Source organism: Rattus norvegicus, chromosome 4 (assembly GCF_021556685.1).
Source record: "Rattus norvegicus strain SHRSP/BbbUtx chromosome 4, alternate assembly SHRSP_T2T, whole genome shotgun sequence".
Taxonomy (NCBI): domain Eukaryota; kingdom Metazoa; phylum Chordata; class Mammalia; order Rodentia; family Muridae; genus Rattus; species Rattus norvegicus.
Genome location: NC_141537.1, coordinates 62949690 through 62969148, shown reverse-complemented (window position 1 = coordinate 62969148; position 19459 = coordinate 62949690). Strand labels below are relative to the sequence as shown.

At 39.1% G+C, this 19459-nt stretch overlaps 1 protein-coding gene across 2 annotated transcripts in view; it reads right to left on the bottom strand.

The window, feature by feature from the left end:
- Exoc4 (exocyst complex component 4) overlaps positions 1–19459 on the bottom strand; it is a 770091-nt gene that overhangs the window by 391193 nt on the left and 359439 nt on the right. The window contains exons 10-11 of one of the 2 annotated variants that reach the window (XM_087655632.1): positions 15421–15517; positions 11210–11502 (exon numbers count right to left, since the gene is read on the bottom strand). In XM_087655632.1, the coding sequence (XP_087511758.1) occupies positions 11373–11502; positions 15421–15517 (227 nt within the window). In that variant the 3' untranslated portion in view covers positions 11210–11372. 2 annotated transcript variants of the gene reach the window in all.

Genomic DNA, 19459 nt, shown 5'->3' with positions numbered 1-19459 from the left:
CTTACCTGCTGCCAGACCTCAGGATCCCAGGGCTATAGGCAAGGATAGAGGCCCAAAATAAAGAACATTTACTTTTGGATTGGACCTCCTCAATGGACTGTAATGCCACAGAAGGCCATGTTGGTATCTGTGGTCTCCACTGCTGCACCACGCCAAGATGAAGCCTGAGATTCATGTGCATGTATGTGATCAATGACTCTGCCTGAGGCCTTGGTGATGTCCTCAGGTTTTACCACCCAGGGGGATAATCTGACATGAGTAGAGAGTGTAGCCACCTTAGAACGTGTTGAGGTCCATGGCCCTGAGGTCATGAGTGGCTTGGTTCTGACATGGGCAAGGGCCATTTTGATGTCTTTGGCTTCTATTACCACCGAAGTCTGTGGGCATGTCCATAGTACCTTGTTATCTGTTGATGCTCACAGGCACGGGAGAGCCTGCATACCGCTCCTCTCAAGTCACAGGTGATGGTTTCTGGCCTGGATGCAGGCAGACAGTGACTAATTGCCACCCTCCACCCCACCAGGAGAACTGGCCACTATGGAGGTGACCATGTCCAGTGAGTGTGTGGACAATGAGAAATGGGCGTTTCTTTCTTTCTTTCTTTCTTTCTTTCTTTCTTTCTTTCTTTCTTTCTTTCTTTCTTTCTTTCTTTCTTGTTTTCTCTTCTTCCCTCTTCTTTTCTTTGTTGGGGGCTGGGAGTCACAGGACAGATGTGGGTGTGGGAAGAGTGGGAGGTGCCTGTGATTGGGATGCATGATGGACAATTCCCAAATAATCAATAACAAACTTTAAATGTAAACATTATTGGCACTATAAGCAGTGTCTTTCCGCTAGAAACACAAACGAAGGGGAGGAGATACTGGCCTAGAGTGTTCAATGGTGGGAAGGAAACAGGAGCTCACACATGGCAGCGGGTGGAAGGAGGCTGAAGAGGCAGGGAAATGCACACTACTCACACTTATTCCAGTTCGTCTAGACAGTGACCTCTGACACCCACACTCAAAACCCAATGAAATACCACTGAAGAGATGATAATCCTGAGGGAGGTGATGCTGGAAAAGCGTCTGGTCTGACTAATGATTGTGTCAATGAACCAGACCCTAACCATAGACTACAGATATCCAGAAAAATTGTACAGAGAGTGTAATTCTTCTTGTATTCTAAAATGGGAGGGAAATATTCTTTCAAAATAAGAACAACAGATGACTGAGGAGATGAAAAGGAACATGCTTATAAACTGAGTGTTCTCATTATACACACAGTATGAGCACGCCTCCTGAAGCACAGAGAGAGTACTGCTTTCTCACCTTTCTCTCCTCCTCATCATAAAGGCACTAACTTGAAAAAACAAACGTTGACTAAGAGAAGCCAGTGCAGAAAAGGAACACCTCTGGCTTGTTTCTGACAAAGCAGTTCATGGGCTTCTTCCCATGTTCAGTTTTCAGCTGCTCCTGGGGCAGAGTATTTGGTCAGCTGTCTCATGGTTACTTTGGAAAGAAAATAAATAAAATAAACAAGTAGAAGAATTAAAAATGTTATGTTTCTCAATCACACTAATGCCTTCTGAAATGTTTCCAAATAAACATATTGCTGTGTTCATTATTCAACAAAGAGTACAGTACGGCAAAATGGTCCTAACACTGTCTGGATGTAGGACAGGACTGCCTTCATCCCCTATACTAGATTATAGGAGAATGAGGAATATTCAGATACTCTCAGGGTATACGTGTTTAAAGGGAGTTTAGCAAATATTTGGGAATAATATTATACTTGTTATATGTTGTAAGAAAAGAAAAACGTTCAAAGGTAGATGTCATTTGCAAAATGAAATAATGCTATGAAACATAAAATCTAAGGTTCTCTTGAAGACAAAGCTGAAGATAAAAACAGACCATCTGTCAATGTAGGAGATTTATTTCACTATTTCTGAAGAAACAAAGTCAATGAGACAAATGATTATGCTGTACTTTCTTTTAAAAAGTTATTATTAGAGATTTTATCTATTACTCTAAACTATTTTTATTATTTTTCAGTCAGTGTGTGTGTGTGTGTGTGTGTGTGTGTGTGTGTGTGTGTGTGTGTGTAGGAGTGTGCACATGAGTGCAGGTACCCACAGAGGCCATCAGATTTGGATTGCCCTAGAGCTAGAGTAACAGATGAGTGTGAACCAGGTGACCTACGTGACTCGCAGTAAACCAGAATCCTTGGGAAGAGCGGCTCATGGTCTAACCACTGAGCCACCACTCCAGCCCAACTGCATACTTTAAAATATTTAAAAGTACCTTTTAAGAGAGAGAGAGATATTTGTAATCTGCGTAGAGAGATTTCTTTTAAATACATTTTATTTACATTGGCTAGAGATTTTATCATAGATAAATTTATATAGAAAACATCTTAAACATATAAAAACTCAAACTAACCAGTTAAGACTGTTTCCTTCTAAAATGGCTCAAACCTTTGTACATTTTCTTTTCTTTCAGAGTATAAATTAAGAGGCAGACACAAGGAACACACTGGCGTGCCATGAGCACAAGAACTGCACCAGGGCCTTCACCTGGTCTGCAGTGTCTCTGAGACTCAGAGATGGGATGGATGATATAAATATATATAAATTTTCCCATTCTCATTGTCTAATTGAAATATTATTTATTCTAACAAACCGTATTTGTGAGCTATTTCCAAAATGCCACAATACAATGATAGTCTAGAGTAAAAGAGACCACTCTGCTCTGTCACCAGCAAGGACAGGAACCCGAGATTCCTCTTCATTTAGTGTTGAATGGTGAAGAACACAAAAGTAGATTATAAAAGTGAGCCCAAAGTTATGCAAGCTTGGGGAGTAAGCCCATGTTACGTTACTGCAAAATCCTAGATCCACAATACTTGAAGACTACCAATTATTTTATATGCAGTGTAAATTCCAAAGTGTTACTTATTTCCTTCTATGTAATTTAAGACAAGGAATCAAGATGTATATTCATTAGTATATACAGCTACAAGTAAGAAACAATATTAATGTTGAAGAGATTCAATGTTTGTATGATTCCAAACATATGATGATAAATTGGATGTGAGCAACATACGCAGAATCACCAGGATTCATAAATAACCTGACTCCTTGTGGTTTTGGTGATGGTTTTCCTGGAGTTTGCTGTGATAATGACTATATGCATTGTTGAGCCATTAAGGGCCATGCCTGCTGTCTTAATATGCTCCCTCAAGTAATTCTATCATGTTTGTTTGGGAGAGACTTTGTGCTATCTTGAAGACATTCAAACATCAGGGTCTCTTAGGATATGCTAATATACATAAATTATAGAGGGGTGTTCTGATTGCATTATAAATGCATCTATTTTTCGTTTTTTCTCTCTGCAAAGGACATACTACTGGCTATGTTCCAACCAAATGCAAACTTCTTCAGAGCTGTGATTATTAATTACATATTAAAGTGCAACTGGTCTCACTCTTGGTGGTTATTCATCATCCACCACGTGAAAGAATATGTGAAATGTGAATGGCATACGAATATATTTCACTCAAGTACCACTGAGCACAGAGTGGGAGTGTTTCGGTCAAAAGAATCTACTTGCTAAAAATCAGTACCAAGGCTACTTGGAAAAGCTTTTACTTTACTTTTTCAGAGAAGGCAGGAAAAACAAACAAAGAATATCAGATAATAACTAACATTTCAAAGATGGTTGTCCTGTTGGAAGATTTCAAAGTGGTCAGGCAAGCCTTCTTCCAAATGCAAACTATGCCCAAGATGTCCTGCAGAAGCTCCACAGGCAGTGACAACATCCCATTGCCATTACCGCCTATAAGAGTTTCACCTTCGGGAGCAGAATGTATAGGGAAATGAAATTTTTGAAGCCTCTGTGATGTTCAATAAGGTGGAAGTATGTTTGCAAACGTGAATCCTGACTGACTTGCTGTGGCACTTTTTCTGAGAGACGATGTTAAACAAATGTCGCACAAAGGAGTTCCTCTGATATGTGTGCCTGGGTGTGGGGAAAGAAGGGGAGGAGAAGCTTCATAAGCTGTCATGGGAAATTAACAGTCTACCTTAAGGAGTTTACATGCTATCATCTTAAATCAAATGCAGGCAGCCTGTCAGCAAACATAAAGCAGGAAGACAGCAAAAGAAGAGACTTGCTGCCTCTGTCTCACCCTTAGATTTATTTGGAAGACCTCAGGAGAAATTGTTTTCCTTGAATAACTCCACTAGAAAGCACAATCAGAACTGTGTACTTGCTGCTTACCTATTAGAGATACTGCAAGAAGAGATCTGGAAGCAAACGTGTTTTAGAAGGCAATGACCAGAGAAACATGACTCATGACCTGTGTGTGCCCCAGAAATATACATGTCTACACCCATCTTACTCTGGTTCAGATATAGAAAATTACAGTATTTCTCTTATGGAAAAAATTACATTGTTGAATATGCCAAAATTCATTCCCCTTCACCAAGTATTTATTGAGAAACTATTACTGTCTCACGTTACCAAAGATCTAGCTATGGCCCATACAATAACAACTGGCTCTGAGTCCTGCTTCCTGAGCGAGGAACAAAACACACAGTTGCATAGCATAGACTGCCTGCTTAGGCCTTTCAAGGGCACCGCAAGCAGGGAAGGGAGCGGTGGGCAGGGGAAAAGAGGTATCGGAAAGTTCTCCAGAGGAGATGCTGCTGAAGCACGCACAGACTTAGTAGGTAAAGTAAGAGGAATGACTTGGAGAGAAAACACGCAAAGTGGAACAGAGCAGGACACAGATGACCACTTATGAGAGCCAGTGGAAAGGGAGGAAGTGGAGGAAGTACCATGAAAAATGGATAGTAAAGACAACCCTTCTGGAACTTTGCCTTTGATATAACCTTTCCTTTACTATATAAAAAGACAACAAAGACTTAGATACAGCAACCACCAAATGGAGGAGGGCCTGGAACCTGAATAAAACCCTTAGTAGCTGAGACTGTAAACTCCCCATGATAGAAAGAACAGTTTTTAAATTCAATCAAAGGTGTCCAGCCTGCAAAACTGTCACCAATACCAAGCTTGTACTGAAGCCTCATCCATGAAATTAGGTCTCACCATACAACATTTTCATACCACATCTAAGACTGTTATGATAACTAAACATTGTAATGTCCTTGTAAACTGCTATTTAAATATTAGCTAGTATTTGATATTATAAATATCTTATTGATAAGGTTATTGTTATCAAGCACTAGAAAATCATGGCCTTGGAAATAAGCTTCTCTCTGTGTCGTTAGTTCTAAATAAGCATGTGTCCTTTGAAATCATAAAAATACAGGAATGTATATCAAAGAGGAGCAGCGATGTGGCTCAGTGTAGACATCTTGCCTAAGACGTGTAGGTCCTAGTGTTTGGTCCCTACAATCAAAGAGAAAAGAGAAGGAGGAGGAGGGAGGAAGAATAACAGGAAATACAGGTTATCATCCCATGGTTATTACCAAGTGTAAATGGTCTCTATGAATTATGAAATTGAAAGGTATTTTATACCTTTTAAAGTTACATATTTAAGCAAAATTTGATCTGCTGTACATTCTGATGTTTAATCATCAGTTAATACATATGCTAAATGCAAAGTTCCATGCTGATAGAAATATGCCTGTCTACTTGAGAAGATTAATACTGATAGCCAACTAAGAGAACAGAGACTCACATAGGAGACAAGACTCATGACACTTCTGGGAGACATTATCTAGATTCCTCTAGGCAAGCCTGTGAGGAACTTTCAAGGTCAGTTCAATTGAGGTGGAAACCTGGTGATCTTACTTAGGGTTTATACACTGAACAAAAACAATGACAATGACAACTACAATAAAGTTGGGGTCCTGTACTCAATATAAAGGAAGAAGTGATCTAAATTCTAGCATCCACCCTGCTGTGACGGACTATACTCTCAAAGTAGGAGCCCAAACAAGCCTGTCCTTCCTTAGGTTAGCTTGTCAAGTATTCTTATGATAGTGACAGGAAGAGCAGCTAATGCACTGTCTCAGCAGCAATGGCAGGACAGTGTGGTACAATATCCTGTGATCTGTATCATAAGACCCCTCAGTCTTCTATAAGTGAAGCCTAGAACTAAACATGTCCCGGGATTTGTCTGATTCTGCTTATTCATTCTTCTTCTTCTTCCTCCATATGCTTACCAACTGAATTGCTGGGTTTGTTCCTTTGGTATAATCTCTGTTTTGCCCTCAAGCATTTTGTTTTCAGAAGGATTTCCATTCTGCCATGATAAAATACAATATCTCATTAATCTTGATATCATGTGCATGTCAGTCGTGACTATCAGTAGCTCATCTGGCTTATTGTATTTTCATACAGGTTCTACGCTGACTCACATTCTCCCTGCCAGACTTCTAACTTCAACTATGAATGGAACACAATTCTATTTTCATCACTATTCTGCCTTCTTTCCAACATCACCAGAAATTACACATGTCCCCACTTTCTCCTAATGAGAAGGTCGATCTCATATTCTAATGTTCCCACTGGTAGTGGGAATGTCCCTTTAAAATAATTCCTGTTTTGTCTTAAACCACCTCAAGACACTATGTAATGGTTATAACCAAATATGGTCAACCTGGCAATATCCACACAAACCAGCCCACACCTGTCAGGATGAAGGTAAGCTGAAAACACAGGTAGAACTGGCGATGTACATGTTGACTCCTGAAGGATAAAGTTTCAATCACACAGGGAAAGAGGTTAGAAGATTATATGACTGGCAGATCATGGCATGAGAGGGCAAGAAAAAGAAATTGCTTATGGGTCTCGATTGAGAGTTTAGAATAAAATTTCTATGTACAAGGAGATCATCAGGTATGATGCCTCACCCCAAACAACCCAGAGTGGGAGGCAGGGAATATGAAGTCAGGAAGAAGCAGGAAGGCAGCATGAGCCCTCACTGAGCTGACTGAGCTGGATAAGAAAGTTCAGATTTGGCATAAGGGAAGTAGTCCAGAGCTGAGGAACTAAAGCAATGCCAACAGAAAGAGGAGAATCCAAACTACAGAAGTAGAACCAGAAAAAAAGTAGTTTCACTGGATACATGAGGTATTAGGAGCAAGAGTTTTCTAGGCAATCAGCTTAGATATGCTAAATTTTATTTGGTTTTATTTTAATCCAGATCTTACCAAGTGGTAAGGGTCAAGCCTAAACAAGGGTAGAGAAGAGTCTGTTTGTGCAGTAGTAAAGGGGTATTCATGGCAAATAACTTGCTAACGTGAAAAAAATTCAACAGCAATGGAAAGTTGGACTTCCTTGCTGTGGAGTTCCTTTTGTAGTCAAATCACCACAGTAGTCTAAGAAAGATCCCTAAAACTCCACAGACAGTGCCTCACAAACAATAACTTCTAGATAAAGATGTGAAGGAGGTTAGGAAGTAATAAATGAATGAAATGACATATATATGAAACAGTTTATATTTGCGTGTGTGAATGAAACCACACACACACACACACACACACACACACACACACACACACACACACGTCCTCAGATTCAGTTCATTGTAAAGTACAGTCACCTCCTATTTGAACTCAGAGCTGAGCCTTGAAAATTAACATGTCAGCCAGGAGTGTTGATGCACGGCCTTTAAGAGCCATACCTAGGATATTAAGAAAGCAAGACTTTGAAATTGAGGACACCATAGGCTACAAAGAAGACTGTGTCTCAAAGTAAGATATGGGAGGAAGGAATTTCTATATTAATCAAATCACGTGCAAGTGAAAATATAATAAACTAACACTTAGATAGGAAAGGGAATGGCGGCTCCAAGGAACACGTCAGTTCCTTGTTATTTAGAGAAACCATTCTCTTAATTCTCCAAAAAGGGCTGAAATGAGAAAGAAATGGACTCACTAAGATGCATTTCTGAGTATTGAGGAAACTCTTCTAACCTGTGGAGCAGGTTTTGGGTTTCTAATTGCAATCTGGAGAACAGAACCAAGGCTGCTTTTCTTACACCTTTCTCTGCCATTTTTATTTTTATTCTTACCATTTAACATTTTCCCACTGTACTCCACACTGACACACAGGAAAAATAAAATGTAAAAGGAATCAGTGGCTTCCAAGATGCAAACACCGGGAGCCAGAGAGCTTGAGATGGCTGGGAAGGCACTGCAGCTCATAGCAAAACTAGGGATAAGAGAGGCCAGGAGGACAATGAGGCCTGCTACAATCTAAAATGTAGAGGCAGCTACAATAAGCACAGAAAACTACTTCAGTGCTCTATGAAGACAATAAAATGTTTTTTTCTTAAATATGCATAATTAAAAGGCGAATTCCAAATTCATCCTGAAAAGGGTTGGGGATTTAGCTCAGTGGTAGAGCGTTTGCCTAGCAAGCGCAAGACCCTGGGTTCAGTCCTCAGCTCCGAAGGGGGAAAAAAAAAAGCCAAACACCAAATTCATCCTGAAAAAAGCTTTTAATATCACAATTCATCACCACTTTTCAAGTTGTTGTAATTATCTGTATGTAATTCACAGTTTTGTTTGGTTCAAAATCATTTCCTATTTCTCACTTCACTAGAGCACTTGCTTTATGAAACCTACTCACCCTGATCTCATGTCGGCCTGCAGAAGGCCACCCCTGCTTCCTCTTTTGTGATGTTGCCTCCAAAGGGTTCATCCCACTTGCCAACCTCCTGCCCTCCCCATTGGACTGAATTTGTTTTCCTAAAACTAGATTACTTACCCATGTTTGCTTAATAAAGGTAATTTAATATTACCAACTATCTTGTTTTGAAAAGGATAATTCTTAGTTCTGAGTTAAGTATATTCACAATGACAAAATTTTCAAATATTTTTTTCTTGAAAACTTGAAAATTTACCAGCTGAAGTTATCAAAGGGTTTTAGTAGTATACAGGGACACTAATATCAAAGTAAGCAAAATAGAAATAACTAAATGAGAAAAAAGAAAGTAAAAGATGGGGAGGAGAACAGGGGAAAGGAGGAACAGAGGGAGAGAAAGAACAGGGATAGTAAAATCTTCCAAACTGATCGGTGCATAGCTACACCTAAAGGAATGTATAATTAACGGAAGAAATTGTATTTTCTCTGGGTGTGGTATATTACTCTGATTCTAAATTACATTATCAATTTACATTTCTAAATTGGATGTAAATGGGCCCATATCTGGACATAAGCATACTTCATTGATGCCGAGTAGGCATATTTTGGCTATTACAGTCCAAAAGACAAATGTGGTTCAGAGTACATAAAAAGCAGTACAAAAACCACGTAAATTCTTGCACTGAAAGAAGTAAAACTGAAGTTTCACTGCTGACTTTTATATAGAAGCTATCAGTAATGTTAGTGGATAGAGATGGAAACGGTAGATGGAAAATCTTAGCAGCACAGTAGTGATTTTAGTGTAAGGAGTTGTAGATTCTATGTCTCAGGAGTCATCGCAAGAGGAGAGTCACATGAATATGTAGCTATGAAAAATTAAAACAGAAAAACAGCAAATCAAAAGAGAAGGAGAGAGTAAGTAAGGGAAAGAGGAAGACAGGGGTGATTTCTAGTAACACTGCAGATCTCAACATGACCTGAGTGTCCCTTTTACTCCACTGTGGAGAAAAAGAGAATTAATGCTAAAAGGGTCCAGAAGACTATCAGAAGTTCTTGTCCGCCAATGGCAACCAGTAGTGCTCACATGTTTGAATTAAACAACAAACAATAAAAACAAAAGTAGCATACAGAAAGAAGTACACGACTCCAGACCTGAGCTGCGGCACAATGGGTCAGAGCCACCTGAGTGAGCGTCTATCTGGCTGTGCTTGCCCTCAGCCCTGGCCCCCATTTCCATATCTCCAGGGTAGACATTGCTTCAGAGGCAAGCTCTCCTATTTTTACAAGTCTCACCTCACAGAGCCACATTTCTAACATTTAATCAAACCCTCGGTTCTTCACAAATCTTCCTGATTCTTCTTAGTTTCTGCTTATATTTTATAGAATGAGCTGGACTTCTCATGTGAATAACTACCAAATTCTTATTTCAAACTAGATGAGAGGCAAGTGTTCATATAGGTAGGAGACTGACTCCCTGACTGACTTCCATTTTGACTCAGGTGTAGGGTTTTGTGACCCATGTGTAGCCTGTATCACAAAACATGGTTAGAAAAGACAAAGGTTAAAAGAAAAGCTTAGAATAAAAAAAATAATTTCATCTCAAATACTTAATAGAAGATTAAAACAGCTCATATTTATAATATAAAGTTTAAAGCATGCACTCACATGTGAGTTTTAGAATCTACATAAACACTGCACAGTGCACCTCAGACCTCATAGTACCAACAGTCTGAAAATTAATTTTCATAATTCAGAAAAACCTGTTGGATCTCTTAAAAATATGACACAATGGCCGCATTGCCTCCCATGCATAAATGCACACAACTCACAAGGTCATCTGCTGGACTGTCTAAGACTTTCTAAGTATTTTTTCAAGTACACTATATCAGAGATCATAGCACCTCAACATGTCCCCATAAGCTTTAGCTCATTAAGAACAAACATGTATCTGCATACAGTCACCACATAGCTTCAATGCTCAGAAGAACACACTTCCAAAGAGCACTGCACATAGCAAACTACCATGGTGGGAATAACACTTCTACTCTCTCTCTCTCTCTCTCTCGCTCTCGCTCGCTCTCTCTCTCTCTCTCTCTCTCTTTCACACACACACACACACACACACACACACACACACACACACACACACACACACACACACTTGAAACAGGGTTTCTCTGTATAGCCCTGGCTGTTCAGGTCTCAAACTCAAGATATCCACCTGTCTGACATGAGTGCTGGAATTACAGACGTGTACCACTGGCCTGGCCCTATATTTCTGCTGCAAGTCTCTGTATAATGCCCCCATTCCTTAAGCAAAAGGAAGCCATTTCTATTTTACCCACACTGAGTACAAGTTCCGACTCCACATCTCCATCAGAGAGGCTTGAGGAGCACACCCTGGCCCCCAGCAAGCCCACTGTGGTCCTTGGAATGCTTTCCCCTTTGATTTGCAGTCTCTCTGGCCTGGGCTTCTTTCCTCAAATATTCAGGGTCGCTTCTCTTCCTGCATCATCAGGTCCACATAAGAGACATGGTCTCACAAAGACCTTCTCAACTCAGATTCTCTAAAAGGCACCAGCAAAAGAATTAACACATTATAAAAACCATTTGACATTTGATTTTTTAATTTTAAATGTCTAAGGCCTTAGGAATCTTGAAGGATAAAGGCATTTCCCAGTCATCCAGTCATAAAACTTAAAGTACAGAAATCAACATGTAGACTAACCAACTCTTTGCTAATATATGAAGAAAATTAAAATGCTCAGTAATTTATCCAATAAAAATGTCTCCATATGTTTTTCTCATTTGGCTCAACAGGGAGAGAAACAGATGAGATGACCTCTTCTCAGTGCAAGCTGTCAGTGGGGTGGAACTGCTCACAGTAGGTAGGCTTGGTAGGCTAAGAGAAAGCAAACAAGAAGATTCTATACCCAATCTTTTTAAGATAAATGCCTGATCAAAAGTAGAGTAAAAACAAATATTAAATAAACATAAAGGACCCAGTAGAGTTAATGGGGTGAACAAGTGGAAGCCAGTACATTTGCCTCTGCTTTCCTGGAGGTAAGGCCACCATGGTTATGAGGAGAGCACAGGGTTCCCCAAAGAGAAGAGCTTGTAGAATAATTTTATGAGAGGGAAGAACAAATGGCTTCTGGGACATCAATTCTGCAGTGTTCTCAGAGGGCAGTTCAGTTTCCATTACAGAGCCTCTAGGCACTAATGAATGCACCGCCAGAGAAACAGAAGTTACAATGGTGCTATCTTCATAAAGGAGTGGACGAACCACATACAACGTTTCAAGAGCTCAGAGTGCTGTCCTTGTTAGACAGAGTCAGGAGGGAGCAGAGGACAAAGTGTTTCCCTTCCAGGGAGGAAAGTATTTGAGCTCAGTGAAAAGTCACAAGGAAGCTTATGCAGTCTATTTGCACAAATATTAGTTGTTACTAATTAATTTATGATAACTGTCATTGTGAGGAAAGTTACTTCTGAAGCTCAAAATCATGATTTAAGATATGAATAGAAACAACTGTCATAATTAATTAGAAAAAGTTTGGGATGAGTCAGGAACAGAATTATTTGATCTGAGTAGAAAACCTTTCCAGAACAGCAGGAGGACGACGGTGACTAATAGGCAATAGAATATGTCATTATAAGAATTGTCAATCTGGTTCAAGAGAAACCCTGCATATTTATCTTTCCTGACACGTCTAAAAGATTCCCCTGGTTCATGTCCTTCTCAATACCTGCTGCATCCAGACCTGTTAGCTTACGCCTCCTGGCAAGTTCCCCAGCAAGCAGCTCAGAGACAACAATGAGGTCTCATCTTTTTCCCTAAGCTTTACATAAAGGCAGTGCCCAGTAAATAACTGGTGATGAAACTAAAGGAAAGGAGCCAATATATTGTTGAGTTTTCATTTTAAATTTTAGTCTCCCACCCCCTGAAATCGTTCCATTCTCCTATTCTATAGGTCTCATTTTGCCATACTGTCTTTCAGTCCTGTGAAGGCACATTTCCCCAGTGTAGGGGAATGCCAGGGTGTTGAGGTGGGAGTGGGAACATCTGCATAGAAGGAGGGGGACGAGAGAGATGGGAGAGGGGGAAATGGGTTAACATTCAAATGTAAATACATAAAATATCTAATAAAAAAGAATAGTCTTATAAATATTGAAATAGTGTATTAACAAAACTACTAGTAAAGAGTTAACTCGTGATAAAAATTAATGTTTGGAAATATACTATTTATATACAGGTTAATACTCCTAATTACAAAAATTAATTTATAAACTTAAGAAGAAATAATACACACTTAGAAAAGGGTGGAAAATAATAACTACAATTAAAAAGTCCTGAAGGACTTAGCCATTTGAAGTTTTATAAGCCTCTTATTAGAGTTTAACTGATACTCATTGGTTCCTTTAAGGAGCAAGGTTTAAAATTGTGCCAAGGGCTAACAATGTAGCCTGCAACTATCACATGATTACAAAGAATTAATTCACCTTGCAAGCCACATAATGCTCTTGTTACTTACATTAAGAGATATAAAAAAAAAACACTTAATGATGAATTGTATCATGTGATAAACCTTCAGTTCTTGTCAACAGTAAGTTACAACTGTGAATTAAAATGTAGATGGGATGGTGGAGAAGTGGGAGTGTGTCACAGTAGAACAGCTGTCCAGGAAAGCGGCAGGAGCGCTGGACTAAGAAGCTGATAGACAATACAGGAAGTTCTACCCTCCATAGGCCTCCCGCCATACTTGAAATAAATGTACACACAAAGAATCAATTCTCCCTAGCAATCGCAAAACGGGACAGCCAAGTACAGACTTAGACTGAATTTTGAAGCAGCCCATAAAGTTTCAGGTACATTCCTCATTTCTTAACAATAAATGACACTAAGTGAAAAGCAATTGTAATTGCAGAATGAATGCTAAACTAATTAACAAAATCATGCTATATATCAACAATATTGTTAAATAGAGGTTTCACATTATAATACATAACACAGAATATATAACAAAGAATTAAATATTTTCTTATTCTTCTTAATCACATGATTCTTAGGCAAATTTACTTCCAGCAAGAGATTTAGAAAGTTAATATCTTATTCTGAAATACAACTTGTAAAGAATTCAAAAGTTTCTGTTCCTTTACATAAAACACAGCAAATATATAATGGTTATTTGCAGAGAAAAGGAATATTACATTTTGTATCTAAGCCCAAAGTTCCTTTTATAAATTGTGGTAAAATATATAATACTAAATGTCCTTTATTAATCATTTTATGTATACTATAAAATAATGTTGGCTACTATATGAGCATGGGTATATCCTCAATTAATACAATTAAATATGGAAAACAGTGTAAAGGTCCCACAGAATTAAAAATACAACTGTCACAAGATCTAGCAATTCCCATGTTCTGACCATACCCAAGGTAAAGTGGAAACACCCAGAATACCATTCAGCTGATGACTAGATAAGAGAAACATGACAGTTATACACAATGGAATATTACTGAACCACAAAAAATGAAATTCTGTCATTTGTGACAAGATGGATCAAACTGCATGATCTCATTCTTGTGTGATCTAAAAGTTCAACTTGTATAAGAGAAAGAGTGGAATGCAGGTCAACAGACAGTAGAGTGAACGGGGAGGACAGATGAGCAAGGTGAGCAATGAGTAGCCATGGTGGGGGAGGCGGGGGACTGGTACACAGCTGTGCAGCGAGAGGACTGCAACAATGGTGTGTAGCTCAAAAAGAAGTATTTTGAAGTTTTGACCCCCCCAAAAAAGATAAATGTCTGGGGGGAGCAAGATTATTATATGTATGAGAACATCATGTTACCATGTTAATATGTATAATGCTTGTTCTTCATGTATTTTCAAAATAAATTTAATGAACTACAGTATTAAATATAGCATGTTGGTCTTCTATAAGTTTATAAATAGTTTTAACTCCATCATGCACACAGAACTCTAGAAATTAATTGTAAGGCAACGCTGATGGGCACTGAGCAATTGTCCCTTTCATCCCGGCAGAAAAGTACCTGTACTTAGGACTTAGAATATTTTTTCTGAAAGAATCATGAATTTTTTTCCCTACAATCTAGTAAACTTGTAAAGTGAACATGTAACAGATTTTATTCTGCTCACCATCAAATTATATTAAAAGAAATAAAGCCATATATTTTACTCTTAATATCATTTAGGTTAATACCAATCACATCTGTTCAGGGATTTGCTGATTCTCGAGGGACAGTAAAGGAGTCATTAGTGTAAATGAGTAAGACACACTATGGGTCAGTAATTTGATTTTCTTGTGAAGAACTACAGAGAAAAATAGAACAGGCTTGTGGGCCAGGAGTTATGCTGTAATACTTCATTTCTGCGATGGCAGTGCACAGGCAGAGTAAGGGCACACATGGACATGTGAGCCAGACTATGGTCAACAAATGTGTATTTATGAACACAGACAGCAGGCTAGATGTCCCCAGTGGGTCCTGGCTTGCAAACCACTAAGACAGATCCAAGAAAGCAGGAGGAGGAAAAGACAGGATGGGCAGGACTAGAGAAGAAAGAAAGGAAAATCAAATCGAAGTGTCTGTGAGCTGTATCTCCCGAGAACAAGGCGCTATAGGGCTGACATTGTCTGCTGTATTGACGAACGTTCACTGTGAAACCTTACATAACGAAACAAGTTTCTTTGTTCTAATGACTTGACTGAATGCTGGCTGAACTATCGGCACCCAAAACATTAACATAAATAATGGAAATATTGATCACAGATAAGTACATCATAGGAGTTGACTTACCTCAGCAGTGGATGGAATATGACGGTAATATTTCTGGCTCCAGGTTTGCAGACAAATTTTGTTCCTCCACCTTCAATTAAGTTGTCATCAGGACCTCCTTCCAGGAAAAATGAAAACCGAGATTTAGCTAATTAGAAGTTCTATGAATAAGCAAACCAAGCTTATCTGCACGAGTGTTGCATAATCACAAGGGCTGCCTCGTAAATTACCCACTATATTTACAGTTATTGCAAAAGACATGATCTAATTTTTCTCTTCAACAATGTATGGCATAATTACCCAGCAAAAACAAAACTGAAAGTCCAAGAAGAATAAATGACTCAAGGGTACAGCATAGTCGAGGCTAAAGCTTTTCTTTTACTCTGCGTCTTCTTTGGAGAGGAGGCACACAAAGAAGGAGGAAGATATATTTAAAGCATCTCAGATTGTAAAATGTATATAAATCCTATTTGTTGTTACCAAGTCAAAAAACCCACAGACTAAAAGACACACTACTATTTTATGTAACACTGGGAGATATAATTCTGGTTATTAAAACATACAGTTTTGGGGCTGGCTCAGTGGCTACTCTTCCAGATGTCATGAATTCAATTCCCAGCAACCACATGGTGCTTCCCAACCATCTATAATGGGATCTGATGCCCTCTTCTGGCAGGAAGATATACATACAGACAGAGCACACACATATAAAATAAATAAAATAAATCTTTAAAAAATTAAAAAAAAATTGGGTTCAAAAAATTTAAGTCTTTATTATAGAGAAGTCTTATTTGGCTATTATAAATAAACATTTTCCAAAAATATCTCAAATACATTCAATATGCAAATGTAAGAAAATTAAATTTGGGCAAGGAAAAAAAAGATCAGTGTATGAAAGTGCTGGTGCTCCTTCCAGAGGACCTGGAGGTAGCGCAAAACCATTGCAACTCCAGTTACAGCAGATCTGATGCTCTTTTCTGGCCTCCCAGGATACCAGACCCACAAGTAACTCACAGACATACATGCAGGTAACTCACACACACACACACACACACACACACACACACACACACACACACACACACACACAAATTAGAAAGAAACTTATCAAGATAGTCTTAAGACTGTAAGATGCACAGACATCAGCCCTCAGAATAACTGATTGAAGCTACTAGCAGTCACGTTTTCCATTAAGTGCTACCCCGAGTCACATAAAATCTAATCGTCTTAAGGGAGTATACCACATTGCTAGCAGGACTTTATTTCAAGCTACTGACATGTATTTTACAAAGCACAAAGTTGCTGTTTTCTTGATGATATCACAAGTCTTAAAGCAGATTTTGCAATGCCAACCAGGACTTATATTCCTTCTCAAATGGCTCTTAATTGGTAATCAGCTGAAAGACCAAAGGGTCACAGTGCAGGAAGCAATCCACAAGCTCACAGGCTGAGGTGTAACAGTTAACATCACTGTTGTAGGGATTTAGTGGCAGAGTTGAGATATATACTGGATATTACTTCAGAAATTGGAAGCTTTGCTTCTACCAGCACCAGCCCTTGTGGGGTTTTGGTTTTGTGTGGTTTAAATGAAATTCAACTGCTGCCATCCCTAGCTTCTCCCCATGGGGTGGGGTGGGGTGGGGGAATCAGGCATATCTAGTATTCCATTTGAAAAGTCATGAGGTCTACAGGTGGTAAATGTAGTTTGGTTTATGCTGATAAGGTTGTGGATGTAGTTCAATGGTAGAATAATTGTGTGCAAAATCCTTGGTTCAATACTCAATCAGGGAGGGAGCAGCAAACTTTACCTATAAAGGATCTGTCTTAGGAAGGAAGGAAGGAAGGAAGGAAGGGAGGGAGGGAGGGAGGGAGGGAGGGTGGGAGGGAGGGAGGGAGGGAGGCAGGCAGGCAGGCAGGCAGGCAGGCAGGCAATGAATGATGTGGTCTAACAGTCTCTATTAAGGGTAAACAAACCTATCTCCAGTGTTCAGTTAGCAAGGCCATTTGCCTCTTAAGCTAGGTTTTCTCCTCAGTCTCATGATGTCTTGTGTATAATTGGTTCTCTACTCTTCATTAACCACATTTTTTTTTCTTCATAAGTTTCAGAATTCTGGAGCAAGCGTATATACACATACACGTCCACACACACATACACAAACCATGTTGTTTAGGGGATTTCTTCAAAATATCTAAGTGACCTACACCTATATATTTTTCTTTTTACTTTAAAATGTTTCTTGATCAGAGTTCTTTGCGTGCTATCAGACACAAACAAAGCTGAGGTTGCTTTATTATCCATCTCGGTGTTCTCAGGCATGCTGGAGCTCCAGCAGTCCACACCCAGCAGCTTCAACACTTCCTGGAGGCACCAGCATTAGACAGACACTGTGTTTCCCAAACCATCAAAGAACAGTTCTAAATTCTAACAAAAATACAATGGAACTTTCACCTCCTCCTTTGAATTCTTGCCCTGCTCCTTCACAATCTCAAACTCTGCATCACAACACAATCTGAACCAAGCCTATGGATGTCTTGCTAAATTTTGCGACTTAAATGAAAGCACTGAGACTAACACAAGGATTATGGGAGTAGCTCAGCTGTAGAAAATGCTCTCTGATGAGCAAGGCCCTGGGTTCAATGAATATACAAAGGAGATTAGGTAAGCAGAGGGAGCTTGGAATACACTCACAGATAGACCCCTCCTTTAGCCAACCTCTTTCTCAAAAGAGCATATCAAACAGTTACAAACAGAGAAAAGGAACCAGGAATAGATTTGTCTTCTGAATCAACAATTTTCCTTCCAAGACCACAACACCTAATCAGAAGGGAATAACCAAGGAGATGTGTTCATGAGAAACAAGGTTATTTCTCTCCTGCACTCTAGCAACAACATAAACAAAACTAAACAAAAAATAACTTTCTATGAGATGGATACAAAAATAACACTCAATTTTATTCACCCTGAACATTACCTCAAAGTGTATGAATTAAAGTAGGCAACTTTTAATGATCTCTAAAAATATCAAGTGCTATGATGTTAAGGACTCCATATTTTTAGAACAACCAAGCTGCAGACTGCTAGTCATTCATATACACTGCACACATGGTATGCAGCCCAACCTGTATGCCTTGGCCATACTGGTCTCACTTCAGGAGGGGCATGACTTTTACCAACCCTGTAAGTACAGTATCTAGCTTAAAACACCCAATCTTGTCGCCCAAGCCAACAGCTCTATTAAAAGTAACTTTATATAAAAAGAACCCAACATACTTTAAATATATCACCTTTGTTATCGCATGATTTCACTAATAATTACATAACTTATCTCAACCTAAAGAAGTCAAGCAAGCATGCATATGTTGCACTGACGGAAAAAGAAATGGAGACCTACATGGACAAAATAATATTTAGGTTAAATGACAAAGCATATATGGAAGTCTTTTGTCAAGTGTTGAAGGCCAGCAAGTGCAAGTAATTCTTTCTGTCCTACAGGTAGTAGGAATAAATGCGTGCTTACAGCCATGGATTAAGAGGTGGAGTCAACAAACAGAACAATGGCAACAGTGAAGACTGGAGGCACTAGATATGTCTGTGGCAGAGAGGAAGCCCTGGCAACAAAGGCAGGAAGGCAGGGTATGAAGTTCCAAACTTAGACACAGTTCCCTGCTCAAACCTGGGAGCTGAGGGAAATGATGAAATGGGCCAATGCAATTAAAAGTGCTTTGTCTCCTTTAAGCCTTAACCAAAATTCTACCTACAGGACCTGTTTATTCTTTCAGTTCTATGCTTATGTGAACCTTCACTGCATCCTGTAGGATTTCCTCTTTATAAATCAAGTGTTTAAATCTAGGTTATGGAGTGCTATGGAATAAATGTGTCCTCCTAACACCATGTGTTGGACTCTTAACCTCCAACTCACCAGGATTGACATCTGAGATTTTTTTCCATGAGGATGAGTGCTCATGAGTAGACTGAAGCAAACTTCCAAGGACACAGATGACTATAGAAATCTGAGTCCCTCTTCCCTCTCACCCTTTCTCTGTCTTCTTCCATTGTGGA